The sequence below is a fragment of the Tachypleus tridentatus genome, chromosome 6 (genome assembly GCF_004210375.1).
Source record: "Tachypleus tridentatus isolate NWPU-2018 chromosome 6, ASM421037v1, whole genome shotgun sequence".
In the NCBI taxonomy this organism is placed as follows: Eukaryota; Metazoa; Arthropoda; class Merostomata; order Xiphosura; family Limulidae; genus Tachypleus; species Tachypleus tridentatus.
Window position 1 is genome coordinate 93,305,744 of NC_134830.1, and position 18,015 is coordinate 93,323,758.

The window sequence follows — 18,015 nt, forward strand, 5'->3', positions numbered from 1 at the left end:
TAGTACTGCTAAGCACCCAATATCTGTGCCATACTCATTCAACGATGTGAAGGGGCAGTCATTCATTCATGTATATTCAGTTTATATATAAAACAGTATATGTGAATGACCTACTCTTTTGTTGTTTTTCTGTGTATTGGGGACTATTTTGAAGGGTTTGGTTCCCCTCAGTGGACATAGCAGATAGCCCAATGTAGCTTTGCTATAAGAAAACACACACACACTATTTTGAAATCTGTCATTTTATATATTAAAAGTTGCCTAAATTAAATGTTTTTTTGCTGAAATTGGAAGTATTTCATTAAATATAAAATATTTTAATTGGCTAAATCTAGTATATTTAAAATTTAAATAGGTCAGAAAATAACATATCACTACCACTTTTCAATTCAATAAAAGTTAATAACATGTACTCAATTGTTGCAACTTATCTCTTCATATGTGGACTTGGTAATTTTGATTGAACTTTAAACTACAATGTAACCGTAATACTATACTCAATATAAATTTTAATGTATCACCACAAAATTTGGCAAGCTTTTAGTAAATATTAAAATCATTTTATACAGAAAAAATCATATTTTTTAATTATTTTTAACAAACATTTGTGAATTTATTAAGTCAGAGTTTGAGTACAAAATAATTTTCATGTTAAAATCAAATTTCTTCTTTTCATTAGACCAGCCTTGTAACTACTACAAAAAATATGAAGTAAATATAAATTACCCTTTTTACATTCTAGTGTAACTGCATATTGTTACAGACAATTAAACACACTACTTATTCTTACAGCCAAAACTAATACAATTCATATTTCTTGGTCATTTATATTTATTGCTTTACTGTAACTTAGAGAGTAGTACCAGGGTAATTTACTTACACAGTGGGGAAGCTTTGTGTAAGCATAACATTGAGTTACCAGTATGCTAATCGAATTACAACATGCTGTGCATACAAAAATTTATTTTGCTATTGAGTAGTATTTTGTTTATTCAATTTATTACTTAATTTTTTTATTCAGCCTAACAAGATAATACTTTTTACATTTAGTAACTTTTATACCAAGTAATAATGTACATAAAAAACAAGATGTTATATGTAAGTTTTGTTCTTCCTTTCTTTCTAAGCAAAGCCTGCTTTTGTGTTGAAAAGTTGCTAGTACTTAATATTTATATATTTTAGATATGCAGCTTATAACACAGAATATTACATGCAAAAAAACACCAGTATCAAAATTTATTACAGTTTAAATGTTTTTCTTACTAAGGCATATGTGGGTTGAGATATTTCTTTTAGTGGTTGATGCAATCTCATCAACATTCAACTATGAAATTGATGTAAAATAACTCAAAAGGGATCATGAAAATAAAGAAAGCAGTAGGTTAAAATCGTCTTCTACTAATGGTTATGAATAAATAACAAATGTCACAATTTTTCATGACAATATGTCCTGAGAGAGACATAGCATGAGATTTTCAGCTTATGGCATATAAATCATTAAAGCAAAATAACAAATATTATAAGTTTTTATTTCAGCCCAAGTATGTATAATGTATAGATGTATTAAGTCCTGTATGGATGTAAGAAAGTAAATTTTAAATTTGAATTTAAGTTCACAGCAGACAAATAAAAGGAGATACAAAAAAGTGGAGATTGAGAATTTGTTTAAGTGTTTGCTTTTGTAATTAATACTTCTTTAATATTAAGTTTTTATTTACAAGCTACTTTTAATGCCAAGTTTATTGACCTACATTAATCATAAAGTAATTTAACTACACTTTGAATGTAACTCTAAATTACAAAGAATGGGACATGCACATTTTGACCCACCCTTGTCAAGGATTAATGATGTTGTTCACCATGTACTTTCATGTGTGTAAGACTATTTATAATATTTTTATTATTGAACAATTTTTAGTCTAAGATTTCTTAGTAAAATTACTCTAAAACTTCAAGTGCACTGTTCCAAGTTTAAGAAAGAGATTTAATATTATGAAAAATTATGAATTTTCACTTTTCTCAATGTACTTTAAATCAAGGTCATCATCTCCTCATCCTTTTAATTTATTATTTTTATTGCTTATGTCAATTCAACCAATCTATTGATATTTATGAGAATTAGATGCATAGTAATAAAATTTTTAATATTTTATACTGTGTAACAACAAAATAGGTATTTGCTTAATAATTTGTGCTAAATGAAGATTAATGCACTAATTATTGTAGCCCTGCCAAAAAGAGAGCCAGAGTTTTTAGAGTTGTTAAAACCAATGAATCTCACAGAAGGTCAGTCTGGACGTTGGGAAGTTCTTATTAAATCGGATACCAAACCAGAAATCAAATGGTATGGATATGTTGTTTTCATGATATATATGTTAATGAGTAATAGATTGAAAAGAAATGTGCATAACTCATAGTATTTGGCTACAAATTCTGTTTACATGTACTGTTTAGCAAGTTTTTAATTGATATGATTTTTACATATTTCTTAAATTCTTGTTAATTTATTAACATAATGTTTAGGGACAACAACAGACCCATTTGTCCATCTCAGTTATCCCATTCTCTAATCAAAACTAAAATTATTTTTAAAAAATTAAAGGCAGCCCTTATCATCCATATATCTTTTAAGCTTTCCTTTAAACTGACTCAAACCTTACTGCTTTAACAACATTGGAAGGCAACCCATTTTATAGGCCAACCATTCCATTCAAAAAATAAAATTTTCTTAACTAGAGATGGCTTTATACCTTGCCTGAATCTATTTTTTGTGTTCTCTATTTCTATAATTCTCACTGATAACTATGAAAAATGTTGATGCATCAACATTATCAATTTCTTTTGCAATCTTAAACACTTCAATGAGATCCCCTCTAACTCTTCTTATTTTCAAGCAAAAACAGTTTTAAAGATCTTTTTCTCCCCTCATATGACAACCCCTCAATCTCAGGCATCGTTTTGATAACCCTCCTCAGAACTCTTTTGAATAATTCAATATCCTTCTTAGGGTAAGGAGCCAAAGATTAAACACAGTGTTCCAAATGTGATCTAACCAGTGATATCCATTTTCCTTACTTTATTTCTGGACATGTTTTTTTTTATGCTTGACTTCATGACACATTTTCACCATGAACAAAAAGTACACTCTGGTACAGAAAGGGTGTACTCCTATACTTTCAAGGTATATGGTGTCATGCTTCATGACTACCTTCCAAAGGGACTCAGTTTAGTAACTTTTGCATTGGTCCCTCCACCACTTCAATGTAGGATTCTTGTTAATATGTGAGAGGAGGTAAGGTATCATATTGGAAAATGTTAACTTTATTGCCTATCTTATTTCGAGAAGTTTCTAAAGAACATTCTGAATGATGGCCCTGTTAACCTTACAATATAAATGACTGAGATAAAATACATTGAACTTTAAGCCACTCAACCACGCACATGATTTAATATTGCAGCTGTTTTAAAAGAAATTATCAGTAAATGTGTATGTGTGTGTGTGTGTGTGTGTGTGTATATATATAAACACAAAACTATCGAAAACAATAATTAAAATGATATACCTTTTGAATTGCCAAGACAGTTTTGTCTGTAAGAAGACTGGCATGATTGCTTTTTGTAAATAATGTTGCTGTGTCTAATTTCCTTCAAATATAAGAATTATTAGTTCACTTTTACCTATAGATATAGAATCCATGTATCAAAACGATATACATATGATTGCTATATCATGCTTATTTTTGTAACGTATTTCATTTTATACAGAAAAGAAACAATTTTATTGATTTCAAAGAGGTAGAATAAAGTTTTGTCTCACATTCTTATGGCAATCAGAGTGAAATTAAATCCAAATCCCTGGATTTCACATAAATTAAAACTATTAAAACAGTTTAACTTCTAATTGGAAAGTAGATATATTTCTTACCCTAATAAGAGACTTAATTCAGAAAAGAATCAAATTGTACTACAACATATTTGGATTCTACATGGTGGTCGGAAAGTCACTGTGCACTTATATATTTATTAATAGACATGTTTCAATATAGAATACAGGAGGTAAATATGAATGACAATTATAAACAATGTTGAAAGTGACTCCCGTTGGCATCAATACAGGCTTGGATCCTTCTTATTTTGTTTCTAAACACCACTATCAATTGCTGGCTTGAAATAGACTGAATGAATGCTGTTATCGCTGCTTTCAAAACTGAACAGTGACTTTCCGAACATCATGTATATCATAATTTTATCAAAAAATTCAGTTTCTTTAAGTCCTACACATATTTAATTAGTTTAAATCAAGAGTATTTTATGAAATGTATTTAGGGAGTTGTTATCAGATAGTTACCTGAAAAAATAGGAATACTTTTAGTGTTAGTAAAAATATCTATTAAAACTGTAACAGTACTTCAGCTTTGGATAAGAGAAGTTAAATGAAAAGTCTATAATTATCCAAGTTTTTGTAAAATAAAAAGTTTTATAAACTAGATGGAAATATCTAAAATTATGGTGAAATGTTTTATTTAAATATAGTTAAAGCACTTTTTCCTGAAAAGGTATAATTTCAGAATATATTAGCTAATTTTCAATGTTTTTTCTTTACTGTTAGGCTTAAAAATGGCCAGGAAGTAAAACCAGATGATCAAATTCATATTGAGCAAAAGCCAGATGGAACGCAAGCCCTCATTTTTGATAAAGTGAAACCAGAAGATACCGGCATTTATTCTGTTCTGGCAGCTAATCACCATGGTGAATCAAGAAGTAGTGCACCCCTGATTGTTGATCGTAAGTTAGAGTGTACCTTTGTTATCTGTTTTGAACAAAATAATCTGTTCATGTGCATATGTTAAAAAGTCACATACAGGATAATACATGCAGTATGTCACAGACTACCATCACAGCAAAAGCATTAAGGCCTGCTAACAACAAGAGGTCCATGGATTTTAGTTGTATTTCCCTTCCTGTTGAAGCTGTTAAATCATGAAGAAAAAATCAAGACACAAATACATCCAGAAAACAAATGTTTGATAATATACACTCCCAGTATGCTACAAAACAGTGAACAATAGAAGAAGTGAATATGTGTTTAATAGATGCAGGAATAAAGATCTACAATAAAAACATTAATACAAAAACCCTCCTTTTATTCTATGTTCTGACCATTAAATTCAACTAAACAAGAAAACACCAAATGAATATAGCTCCAAATAAACTTATAACAAAACCACTTTAAAATGAACTATACTAAAACTAAGAAATCCAAGTGTTCTCAAGGATTTTACCAAATGTACTTCATTCTAAGGCTCATGTTCCTTTGAGACTGAAAGCCTGCAGATTTCATAACAGTGCATGCTAATCATTGTATTAATTTATGGTGACCATAAACACAAGTGAGAGCTTTAATACCCTCTGTAACAGTAAAAATAAAAAAACTGACACCAAGAGGTCTTTGCTGAATACTCGAGGAAAGTGTAGGATGCTGAGAATCAATATATGAAAGCTATAAAAGCTCCTGCTGAACATTAAAAGAAAAACTACATACAAATCTAATGCAAAAACTTGAAGAGTTCTTACTACTGTAAACTAAGGAAGTATTGACAGAAACCTATTTGGTCCATACTGCATAAATAAATGCAGTAGCAACACAAAATCTGAGATCCTTTTCACAAGCAAGAACTTAAATATACCAATTAGCCTCAACCATTTAATATACCAAAGTAAATATTTTGTGTTAGGTACCTCATATGAGTTGTTGAAGATGTACAAACTAAGCATGTAACTGTTTACAGTTATTATCTGATTCACTGACAAGAGTAGCTTGGCTTACAGATTAGATACTGATTGCTCTTTAAGAAAGTTTCTTGAACATCTTAATACTTCTGAGAAAAGTACTATGATAAACAACATGATTTAAAAAAAAAATACTTTCAGTCTAAAGGGATGGAATACATAGTATATGCTCATACTATATACTTAACTTAATAAAAATCTAATATTCTTGTAATTTGAAAAAAATATTTTGTTCAGTCCATATTTATTTGTATGTGAATGTGTATTTATTTTAACTAAAGCACTGTATTACAACTTTAGGAGAAAAACATTGTTTTTGCTTGCCTTTGATCTCATTTTAAGTTCAAAGGCCTCATACAATTTCTGTCAAGTATGTGTGTTTCATAACTTTTATCGTTTTAAAGTCATTTTTGTGTATTTTCTTTCTGATTCATAGTAAGTTCCAAGCTGTTTACATTTATATTTTGAATCATTTTCCTATTTAATGCTGTGCCATTTTAGAAATAATTTTTGTCTAATAATACTCGCATATTGTTTCAGAGCAAGTTTCTTTTTTTTAAATTTTGGAAAATGATATTTTACTACTTTTTACAGAATTCAACAAAATTCTGTTCTGTTGCAAATTTTATTTTGATTTATACATCTTGGCATTGTAGATTATAACCCCACCCAAGATATTACTTTAGTTGTAGAGATGATCTCATTTTATTATGGCAGAACAGCCACTCTTCAAAAAACCACTTCAAGATGTTGAAGCTGTTGAAGGTTTCCCAGGAAAACTAGAGGCTCAGGTTTTTGGTGTCCCTCAGCCTGAAGTTAAATGGTATTTATTAAACTTACTTTATTATCCAATATTTGGTTTGTTCTTTTTTCAAACAGTACTGTTTCTCTCCTTCTCCAGGTAAAGTTGTAACTGAGATCATAATATTAATTTAATGACTTTAGATTATAGCTTGCATTTAATATCAGAAGTATGAAGCTAGTTTCAGTCTGTTTGTAAATATGAGATTAGTTGCATTAAATAATTAATTTTTATTTGTTTTTGAAACATTTTTAAAATATTTGACAGAGTATCGATGTTTATTGAACATATTATTTCTTACTTATAAAATTATTTTAGGTTTAAAGATGGCAGAGAACTAAATCCTCATAAAGATAATGTGAAAGTGCTACAATTGCCTGATAATGTCATGTCTCTCATCATTTCTTCCTGTCACCCTGAAGATAGTGGAAAATATTCCTGCATTGCTAAAAATCCTCTTGGTGAATGTAGTTCTGATGGAAACTTAACTGTAAAAGGTATTGATTTTTTCAAACAATCTTTTAAATTTGTAGTGTGAATATTCAAGAATATTCACACAGTTACCTGATTTCCATGAAAGTTATAGGCTTGTGGGTTTAGTGTGCAGAAGGAAAAACGTGATTATTTGTTGCATATGGTTTAGATAAGGCAAGGATATTGTTGAATTTTGGATGACATAAAAATGCTTTATTTTCTAAAGAAAACTAAAGGTTAAATGATTGTTAAGATGAATTACTGTGTAGTAATTAAGAAGAAGAAGAAAAGTGTAGTAATTAAGAAGAAGAAGAAAAGTACAAAAACTGTATTTAAACATGAAGTAAAATTGATTCAAGTGCTCAACAGAAGGGATAGATAAAACTGCCAAAACTTATCTAGCAAGTATTGACTTATTTATAGATAAATTACAAATTACTTTTAACACTTTTGCTTAGCACAAGAATTACAATAAGAATTAAATTTTGTTTTTCTGTACTAAGAGGAAAATGGTGTCATTTACTTTTAAATTTATCCAGAAAAATGTCCAGAGTTTAAGGTTAGTTCTTGGGTGACAAATGATAAAATCCATGTAGTTTTTATTGATGTCAATTCATGATTGCACATGCAGATTTTACACTATTAAAACAAGGTACATTCTGCTGTATCAATTCAGAAAAACTTTTAAACTATATCAAAATAAGCCTTGCTACCTCTGTATTCACTGAAACGTAACTGCTCAATACTTTTCTATCTATATGCAAATTGCCTGCTTCTCGGGTATCGTGAAAACAGCATTGTTCTTTATTTATTGCCATGAGAAAAAATAACTAAATAATTATAAAAGAAAAAAACAATTATAGCCCTGTAGCTTATTACCTACAATTGCTTTGTTGCAGCAGAATGTTTTTGCTAAAATTAGCAAGCTGCCTGTGAAATGTATCAGTTAAGTTGTTGTCTGGCTTGTTGGTGACTATGGAAGATACCAACCACTCTCTTGATTCTCATGACATGACATGGATCATTGCTGAAGTTGACTTTCTTTTTTTTACATTTTTTTATGTGTGACTAAATGGGAAAAAGAAAATATTCTAATATATTTTAAAACCTGATTAAGAAGTTAGCACACAGGATTACATACAGAAGTTGTAATGGTTTTCAAATAAGACAAAACTCAAGCACTTTTTAATATTTCATTATTCTTCTTCAGGATAAGAAAAGTGAACCATTCAAAAGTGTTTGAGTTTTAGATTCATTTGAAAATCATATTTTAAAGTCTGATAGATGCATAATATTAATTTTAATACTTCTTTCCACATGACTAAAATTAAGGTAATCTCCTTAAATTTCTATGAAGTGTAAAATATTTCTAAGTTGTTTCTAACTAATATAACCAGAAATGCTTTTAAAAATACCATTAAATTTTTCTTTTAAATATTAAGTACTAACTATTTACTTTAGAGAAAGAATTTTATAAGTATAATGCTTTTGAGGTTTCTTTTACTCAACAAAGTAAACTTGTATTTTTATATATACTACATGAAGCCTAGTCTTGTTCTTTTGAGCTGTATTTGTCTCCAAGATTTTGATGAGAGGTAGAATTCCTAGAAATCATTACAACTTCATGGCAAGTGGTGAATTGAATGGTAGATGAGCGTTATTTTTGACGATTTAAAGTTATTAGTGACATTATGATTTTTATGTCCCTGGTGACTTGAATAAGTTTAAGTGCTTATAATGTTAAAATTAGAGGATTGAACTCCAAGAGAACACAGCTCAGGTAGCTCATTAAGTAGCACTGTACTAAAATAAGCAGTTGTTACTTTAACTTCCTTGATTTTTTTCTGTCAATTAATAATGCATTTTAAGTCTTGTATTAAACAGTTTGAAAATTTTCAGTACCTGAATTTATTTGTTTATCCAAGGAAATATAGATTTAGCTGAATTGTAAAAGTTTATAAACTGTATATTTGTATTCAAGGAAAAGAGAAAATGAAAGAACCTCAAACTGCACCATCCTTTCTAACTTCATTCAGAGATGTATTTGTAAAAGAGGGAGAAATTATAAGCTTTGAAGCAGATGTGGGTGGAAATCCTCTACCTGAAATTAAATGGTATCTTAACAATCTGCCTATTACAGAATCTGACAACATCAGTAAAATGTTTGATGGCAAAAAGGTTTGTTTTTGGGATAAACATAAATGTAGCTGTTTACTGAAAACTTCTGTATTTTTAAAAATTAGTTATATATTTCTTTTATGCAGTGTGGTTTATTAAAATGTAAAAATTAATTTTAGTTCAGTAATGTCTCATAAGTGCTGTTTAGATATGATAAGGGGACATGTTCTACATTAGAAACCGATACTTATATATATACATTGTATGTATTTTGTGCTCTTTCAGTAATCTGTAAATAATCATAGCAAATGCTTCCAAAATAAACCAATTCTTACATTTTAAACTTTAGAACAAAAAGTATGGTGTACATATCCCTCTCTAGTGAAAAATAAATGGCAGTTCTATAAGTAACTGGAACTTTACATAATGTGGTACACTTTATTTGTTCCTTATAAATTTCATAAATAAGTTAGTTCATCTGTCAATGTTTCAGAAACTTCTGCACACTCTGCTATTTAGTGTTGTGACTTAAGTATTAGACACTCACACACATCCTGATTGTCAGCACTGTTAATTAATATGTATCAAATACTAACACACTTTTGTCTAGTCAATGCAATTACTTAAGTACCAGACACTAACAAACACCCTGCTTATCAGTGATGTGATCTATTCATCAGAAATTAATACACACATCCTGCTTATCTTTACTATGACTTAGTAATAAATAGTATGTGTCAGACACAAATAGACACTCTGGTTTTCCATACTGATACTTATCAATAAGAAGTATTGGAAACAAATATGAACCTGGTTGTCAGTCCTGAAACTTTCTGATAATAAGTATCAGAAACCAGCACGTACCCTGGTTTTTTGTACTGTGACTTACATATAGTAACTATCAGAAATTAAAATATACCCTTGTATTCAATACTCTGAATTAATGATAATATGTATTTGGTACTAAAACACCCCTACTTGCCAGTGCTGTAATTTCATAATAATAAATATCAGAAATTAGCAAAGATTTTGGTTGTCAGTGCTGTGATGTAGTATGTATCATAAACTAGCACATGCTGTGGTAACTCAGTAGTAAGTTGTTGATAATATGTATCAGAATCTAACATACATTTTGATTTTAAGTACTTTAACTTTGTGATAAAAAGTATTGAAACCAGCATAAACTCTGGTTGTCTGTACCATAACTTAATAAGTATCAGAGACTAGCACACACAACTATGTAAGAATACTGTGACTTAATGGTAATAAGTATCAGAAACAAAGAAAGATCCTTTTTATCAGTGTTGTAATTAAATAATAAGTATCAGATATTAACATGTACTTTCATCAATGATTCTATTACTTAATGGTAATAAGTATCATAAACTAGCACTCACCCTGGTTGTCAACACAGTGACTTTATGATAACAAATATATTAATAGTTGAATTTTAATTTAATAATTCAGTAAGTATCAACAATTAAAATGCCCTAGTTTCTGGTGTTGTAACTTTCTGAAAATAAGAATCAAACACTAATACACATTCTGGTTGTCAGTACTGTGACTTAACAAATATCAGAAATGAGCACAGATGGTGGTTGTTGGTGCTATAACTTATTGATAATAAATATCAGAATACCCACACAGTTGGTGTGTTAATGCTGTGGCTTAATGATGCTAAGTATCAAGAACTAAGAAACACTTCTTCTTAGTGCTGTGATTTAATCCTTTCACTACAAGCATCTTTTTCTGTGTATGTCGTGAGGTTTTACTGAGTTAACTTCAAAATTTATTCAGAGTACTTAATTTCAATAGTATGTGAATAAACTTATCATCAAAATGTAGTTAATAATTTAATTTTTTAATATTGTGTAAGTTTTAAGCTCTTAATTTTATAAGGCAGTATAAAACAGTCCACAATTTCTCCTAATATGAGAACTGTAATATTCATTCTCTAGGTATCCCCTAAACTTTAATTTATTTACCACCTCTGAGAAATACTAGACTGAACATAAATTTTTCATTATAATTTTATTATCACTAAACCAAAACATTTTTATAGCTTTTGATATTATTTGGTTACACAGCCATTAACTAGAAAATCAGATCTCTCTTGACACACTCATCTTTCACATTCTCTTTTTCACAAGAACTTAGCTAAATTTTAATGGTTCTTATCATATAGTTGAAAAGTAAGAAAAATGTGATGATTTTAGGAAATTGTCTGCTTTTTGTGTATTGTTCTTTGGTGCAATATTTATTTAAGTAAAAAATTATTTAGTGCAATAGTACCATTAGTATAAAAAGTAGGGTTAAGTTTAATTGATAATTGACAGCAAATATGAAATAAAATACAAAATCCAGGTATATATTATATTTCTTGTTTTCCATGTATATTCTTTATTTATTATTATAAAAGCAACTAAAATGTAAAAATTAGAAACTTTTTAAGTTAGATTAGGTAAAATAAAGAGTATTAATAATACATATTTTTTTCACAAAGTATGCTTTCAAGTAGCTCATACTTTACATAACTCAATACAGCAACATAAGCTACATGTTTGCCAAAATATTTGCAATTTGTGTGGAGGGAATATGAGTTAGACATGGTTCAGAAGTCAATAATAATAAGATATAAGTAGAAACAGATGTGTATTTTTATAAATTTAAAGTTATTTATGATAAACAAATGTAATTTCATGTTACAATCTGATGTCATTCTAGAAAGAAAAAAACAGGTCATACATTTTAGTCATACATGAAAAACAAGAAATATAATACCTGGGCCTTTGTTTTGTGTTATCATTGTTAATGACACTGAACCCTACATTTTTATACTAATGGTACTGTTTCACTAAATAATCTTTATTTAATTAACTAATGTGCCAAAGAACATAAAATTATAACATGAAAAAACAGACAATGTCCCATAATCATAACAATTTTTCTTACTTTTTAACTGTACAACAAAGAGCAGTTACAAATTCATCCTTGCTAATCAGTATATTTCCTGTCAGAGCAAAGCTTATACTGAAAGAGAAATTGACAATTCTCTGTAGTGAAAACAATATCATGTAATAGATTATTTAATAGATAAAAATCTTGGGTTTCTCTTTGTTATAAATAATATAGTATTAAAGAATGCCCATTGGAAGAAGGTTAATGAACATCAAAAACTAACACATACCTTTGTCATCAGTTCTGTTAGTTGATAATGGTAAGTATCAGAAATTAGCTCTCCCTGGTTTTCATTATTATGACTTTATGATCAAATGTCAGAAGCTAGTTTAGGCTCTAATTTTCAAAACTGTAAGTTAATGATAATGAGTATCATAAACTATCACAATTGATGTTCAGTGTTGTGTCTTAATGATTACAATTTTCAGAACTAACATGTCCTTTGGTTTTCAGTACTGTGACTTTATGATCATAAGAATCATATACTAACATGCACATCTGATGTACCAGGTACTGGTTCTTTATTATGACAATTTTTACAAACAAACGCGTATAGTTAATGTATCAATGCTGTGTCTTAATAAATATCAGAAATTACATATACCATGGTTAGTGTTTTCTTACTTAACCCTGTGTTAGTCTTCTGTAGAAATTTCCCATAGTCAAACGATCTATTCCCATATTATTCAATAAATGAACACTGAATGTTACAACTTATTTTTATTTTTTACCACCTAAACTAAGTGTAACAGTTTAATCCTAACTAGCCAAATACTGAAGCTACTGAGAACAAGAAACATTTACCTGTTTCCATCTATTGGTGCTGATGTCTACAAATTATTTTGCATTGATGAATATGCCAGAAGATTAATAGAAGGTTAATTTTTCAAGTGACATAGTTAAAACTGATATAAGGTGGGGGGATATACTTTAATAAAAATACTTAATAAACATATTCTTTCTAACTTAGAATGTTAGATTTAAAAATATAGAAAACTATTGTGTGTCCTGACAAGGATAACGTCAAAACTGGAAGTTGAACTCTTCATAATAATTTCAATATTCAATATATGTTGTAATTTATTAATGAGAAAATAAAAAATAGTATAATATAAAGAAGTTATTTTGCATAGAAACTTAAAGTAATGAAAGTTAAATGGTAAATCATTATTTACATTTTGTTGAATTTATTTCATAGTATATAAAAATGGCAAAAACCTTTGTATATGGATTTTTAATTCTGAAGTAAAATGTCTATATTAGTTTTACTTTTATTTAGTTTATATGAAGTTTAATTTATGCATTGAATAGTCTACTTATATTAAAAGAACGTGTTTTTAATTTTCTGTCAATGTATTTTACCATTCATTAGTATTTTAATGGTAAAAGGATCATTGGTATTAAAACAGTGATCTGTATTCATATCCTCAGTTATTACCAGCATGTAAAGAATACCATGTAAATAATGTGTATGATGTAACATGGTTGCTATGAAAAATGAAAATGTAACATAGAACAAGATTCTATTTTGTGTGTAAGTTGTTGCAGGGTAACAGTACATTCTCTTTAGAAAGTTTAATGAAAGGTTATTTAAATTAAGATTATTTTTTGTTTGTATGGAATTAATACAACAGAAGATTAACTCATATTAAAAAATAATATATGTATGTATATATATATATATATATATATCTTTTTTTCTTTACACTTCAGGCTGTGCTTGAAATTAGAAGGTGTAAACCACAACATGGTGGGGTTTATGAATGCCAGTTGACAAATTCATTGGGTGAGGCAAGAATTAAAGGGAAGGCAGATGTTGCTGCACATATACCTCCAAGATTTATCCAACGATTATATAATACAAATGTGAGTTTAAATTCAATATTATATCATACGTCATTGTGATTTTTTACATATTTAAAACATGATATAAACTTTATTTATTGTGAAAACTATTATCTTGTTAACCTTCATTTACCTAAAGAGTGATATCAGAATAGGTATATGGATACACTGTTGTGCTTTATTTTTTATTTTATAATGTACTAATTATCACTTTGATAAATTACAAATTCACATTAACTATAATTTTACTTTTTTTATTTTGGTTGAAAAGGAAAAAAATTGCTTAACAGAAATAAACTACTGTAATTTCTATTTTCCAGGTTTGAGACTCTTAAATAAATAAAACTAGTGCTTTCTAAAATTTTTGAGCAGAATAGAACTTTTTGCTTTTTAACTAAGAAGGCATTGTGCCACAAACAGTATTGTTATTAAAATAATGACACTTCATCTATTGAAACAGAATCATAAACTCTCTAGTGTTGTACTCTATTTACCAGGCTGGAAGTTAACAAGCACCAGCAAACATATGAATTCTTCATTTTAAATTTGTAAAACATATTATATAAAAGCAAGTAAACTCAAAAAGAATCAATAAAATATTTTCTAACAAATGTGCAAGAAACATATAAAACATTGTGAATCTCCAATATGAGTAATAATGTACTAATAAAAACAAACAAGTATTAAAACACAGAAGAGCTTATTTTGCATATTGTACTGTAATGGATGCAACATGTATGTCAGTAACTTTGTATGTTACTGGTTTTGTATGTAACAAAAACTCGTGCTGTCTATCCAATGGAACCACAAACAAAAATTCCTAGATTTTTTATTCCAATCTGTTTGTCATCCTCAAGATGACTGGAAATTGGTACCCTATTCTTGATCAACTGGCTATGAACTTTTTCTTGGTTTTCCATATTTCACCATAAAGTTGTGCATAGCTTTTCTTTGTGTTTCCACTTATGGCCTGTGGTCTTGTTGCTACACATTTTCTTGTGGGAAAAGAGTATACCTGGCTCTGAAGTGGTGCAGTCTTCTACAGGCATGTTGCCTTCAGTTTATTCTCATGCCCTATTTTCTTCATACGCTTGCTTTCTAAAGAGGGATCATCTTTTCACCAATGCATTATGAGATTTTAGCTATTTGTTAAAAGAGATAAGAAACTGCCTTGGAAGTTAACATTTTCCTACACTTAAAATTTATTTGCAATAGATACTTACCTTATCTCAAATTTCCCACATGACCTCCCCACTTCTGTTGTAAGTTTTATATGTACTTCCCAATCTCAAAGTGATTAAGGGCTTCACTGAAGAGAGAGAACTAGTGATGATATAAGTCGTGTCATATTCCTATTGGTGGAGATTTGCTATATGATCATTGCATTATAGCATTCAGATATCTCACATGAGGGTAGGTAGTAATATCAAGGCTAGTGGCAAGTGAAAAATGTGTGTATATATAGAGGGCAGTATGAGTCAAAGAGATATTTATGACAGAAAGTATGTATCTATTGGAAATATGTTTTCAGTGTAAGAAAAATATTAACTTTGTAGATCTCTGACAGGTTATATATGAGATTATTTGAAACCACTGACAAACTGTTCAAACATAGATCTCTGACTATCTATGTACAAGACTGTTTTAAACAATTGACAAACTAGATAAAATATTATTTTATGTATCTTTAACAAACTATCTATGCATGTAATTATTTTAAACTACTGACAAATTGTATAAAACGTTTTATGGATCTTTGACAAACCAAATATGTTTGGAATTACTTTAAAATACTGACAAACTGCATAAAACGTCTTATAGATCTCTGACAAACTATATATAAAATTACTTTCAACTACTAATAAACTGTATAAAACATGATGTAATAGATTTTTGACAAGCAATATCTGGAATTATGTTAAACTACTAACAACTGTAGAAAACATTATTCTCTAGATCTCTGGCAAACTATGTATGACATTACTTTAAACAACATAAAACATTATATTGCTGATCTCTATTGAGCCGTATATAGCATTATTTTAAACTTCCGACAAACTAAATTTTATATTGATATTATTTTATAGATCTGCATTAGTGAACCTTTGAATCTAACCTGTCGAGTAAAAGGTGATCCGGAACCACAGATTGAATGGTACTTTAATGGAAGTCTCATAGAACCTGGTTTGAAGTATAATATGAAAAGACATGATGCTCTTTGCCAACTCACCATCCTGAGGCCTCATATCAATGATTCAGGATTATATGAGTGTCGAGCTACAAACATAGTAGGAAGTGATTCATGTAATGCTGAAGTAAAGGTTAGGTATGTATAAAAACTAAATCTGTGTAGTAAAACTTGACAACAGTAGTCGTTACACAAGTTATATTAGAAGATTTAATAAAAAATATTTTGTTCAAGTGTTTTCTTGTGTGTGTATGAGATTTTAATAGATAGCTATTATTTATGATAATTTTTATTTTAGTGATAAAGTAGAAAAGGAGGAAGCACCAAAGTTCTTGAAGAAGATTGGAGATTGTGAAGTTTCTGAAGGTGCCACAGCCAAGTTTACAGCTTGTATTGTTGGAACTCCACAGCCAGATGTGAAATGGTATATTCTAATTTTATACAGATCTTTAAAAAATATTTAAGACCTACATTGAAATTTTTCAAATACATTTGACTAGTAATGATTTTTAGAAGCAAATCTATTAGACCCTCCTTCTAAATTTTGTGAATTGGACTATATCAGAAATAAAAACATTAAGATTACTAGTTGTCAATTTAAAAAGATTGCATTTTATTTTTATGACCTTTTTGCTTCAGTTATTGCTGTACTCTTTAAAGCTTAATGAAGTGACCTTATTAAAAATTAACTTGATTGTTCTGAGATCAAACCTGAGCTAGTCTTCATAAGTGAACAAAGAAAGGTACCATGAATTCATAATTTTTTAATATTGTTAGGATAAGTATAGTGAATTACTTTAAAGCATTTAAGTTTTTATCAAATCTTTCATATTTGTGCAACAGAAAAGTTATAGAATCTTATTGATTTAAAAAAGTACAAAATATCCAATTGGAATCACCATTATTTTAATGAGGAAAATCTGTAAGAAACATCATTTTTACATATTTTGTAAGTTACTCAAATGTATTAGATTTTTAGGGACTTCTCTACCTGTTTTTTATGACTTTTCCGATTTTTAGGATAAAAGATGGGATGCTAATAGAACCTTCAACACGTTACAAAATGGAGTCTGAGCCAAGTGGAGTCTTGCGGCTGATCATCCATAATGTTCATCCTATGGATGTAGGAGACTACAGTCTTATGATCAGCAATTCCTTAGGAAGTGAATCCTGCACTGCTCACATGCAATTGGAGAGTAAGGCAGCCTCTCGTGTTATTATAACCCACTTATCAGGTTTTTCTACATTCGTTGTAATTGTATCAGTTTTGTGTCTTCTGATTTTTCTGCTGATTTTAATGAGAGCACAAAGACCTCCTGTGTTTTTTTGTGATGAAACTGAATTGTATACTGGAATCAGGCAGTTTGTATTCCGATGTATGGGGTTATATTGTTCTAATGAATGAAATATTATATTTGGCAAGGTAAGGCATACTTGCATATGCAAAACCTGACATATTTTGTCCACACATAAGTTTATTACAGTGCTCTACTGTTTCAAGTTTAAAGAGCAAAATTCATTAATTGGTAAATAAGAATTGTGTCAGTCATTTCATAGCAATAAATCACAGTTTTGATATAATCTCCCATAATTTTTTAAGTGAATTTATTGATCAGCACAGTAAATGTATTTGTAGTTTTTGCTGTATTTATGAAGCATTATATTTAGTATCTACCTTTTTCAAACTTTTTTAGTAGTGCATTTTTGATATACTTTTTCTATTCAGCTGAATGATTATAATTTTTTTATTTGATAAAATACAACAATAAGACTGTTTTAGTCAGTTAGTTGAACCATTACTAGCAGTTAACATGATTTTATTTTGATTTCCAGAGACTCT

General features: G+C 28.9%; 1 protein-coding gene across 2 annotated transcripts in view; it reads left to right on the plus strand.

Moving 5' to 3' along the window:
• Nucleotides 1-18,015, plus strand: part of LOC143253056 (protein Obscurin-like) — a 253,949-nt gene that overhangs the window by 148,792 nt on the left and 87,142 nt on the right. For both annotated transcript variants that reach the window (XM_076506213.1, XM_076506214.1), the window contains exons 44-52: nucleotides 2,227-2,344; nucleotides 4,610-4,785; nucleotides 6,508-6,613; nucleotides 6,911-7,089; nucleotides 9,048-9,244; nucleotides 13,856-14,008; nucleotides 16,075-16,313; nucleotides 16,474-16,599; nucleotides 17,196-17,371. In XM_076506213.1, coding sequence (XP_076362328.1) covers nucleotides 2,227-2,344; nucleotides 4,610-4,785; nucleotides 6,508-6,613; nucleotides 6,911-7,089; nucleotides 9,048-9,244; nucleotides 13,856-14,008; nucleotides 16,075-16,313; nucleotides 16,474-16,599; nucleotides 17,196-17,371 — 1,470 coding nt within the window. The remainder of the gene's footprint in view (nucleotides 1-2,226; nucleotides 2,345-4,609; nucleotides 4,786-6,507; nucleotides 6,614-6,910; nucleotides 7,090-9,047; nucleotides 9,245-13,855; nucleotides 14,009-16,074; nucleotides 16,314-16,473; nucleotides 16,600-17,195; nucleotides 17,372-18,015) is intronic.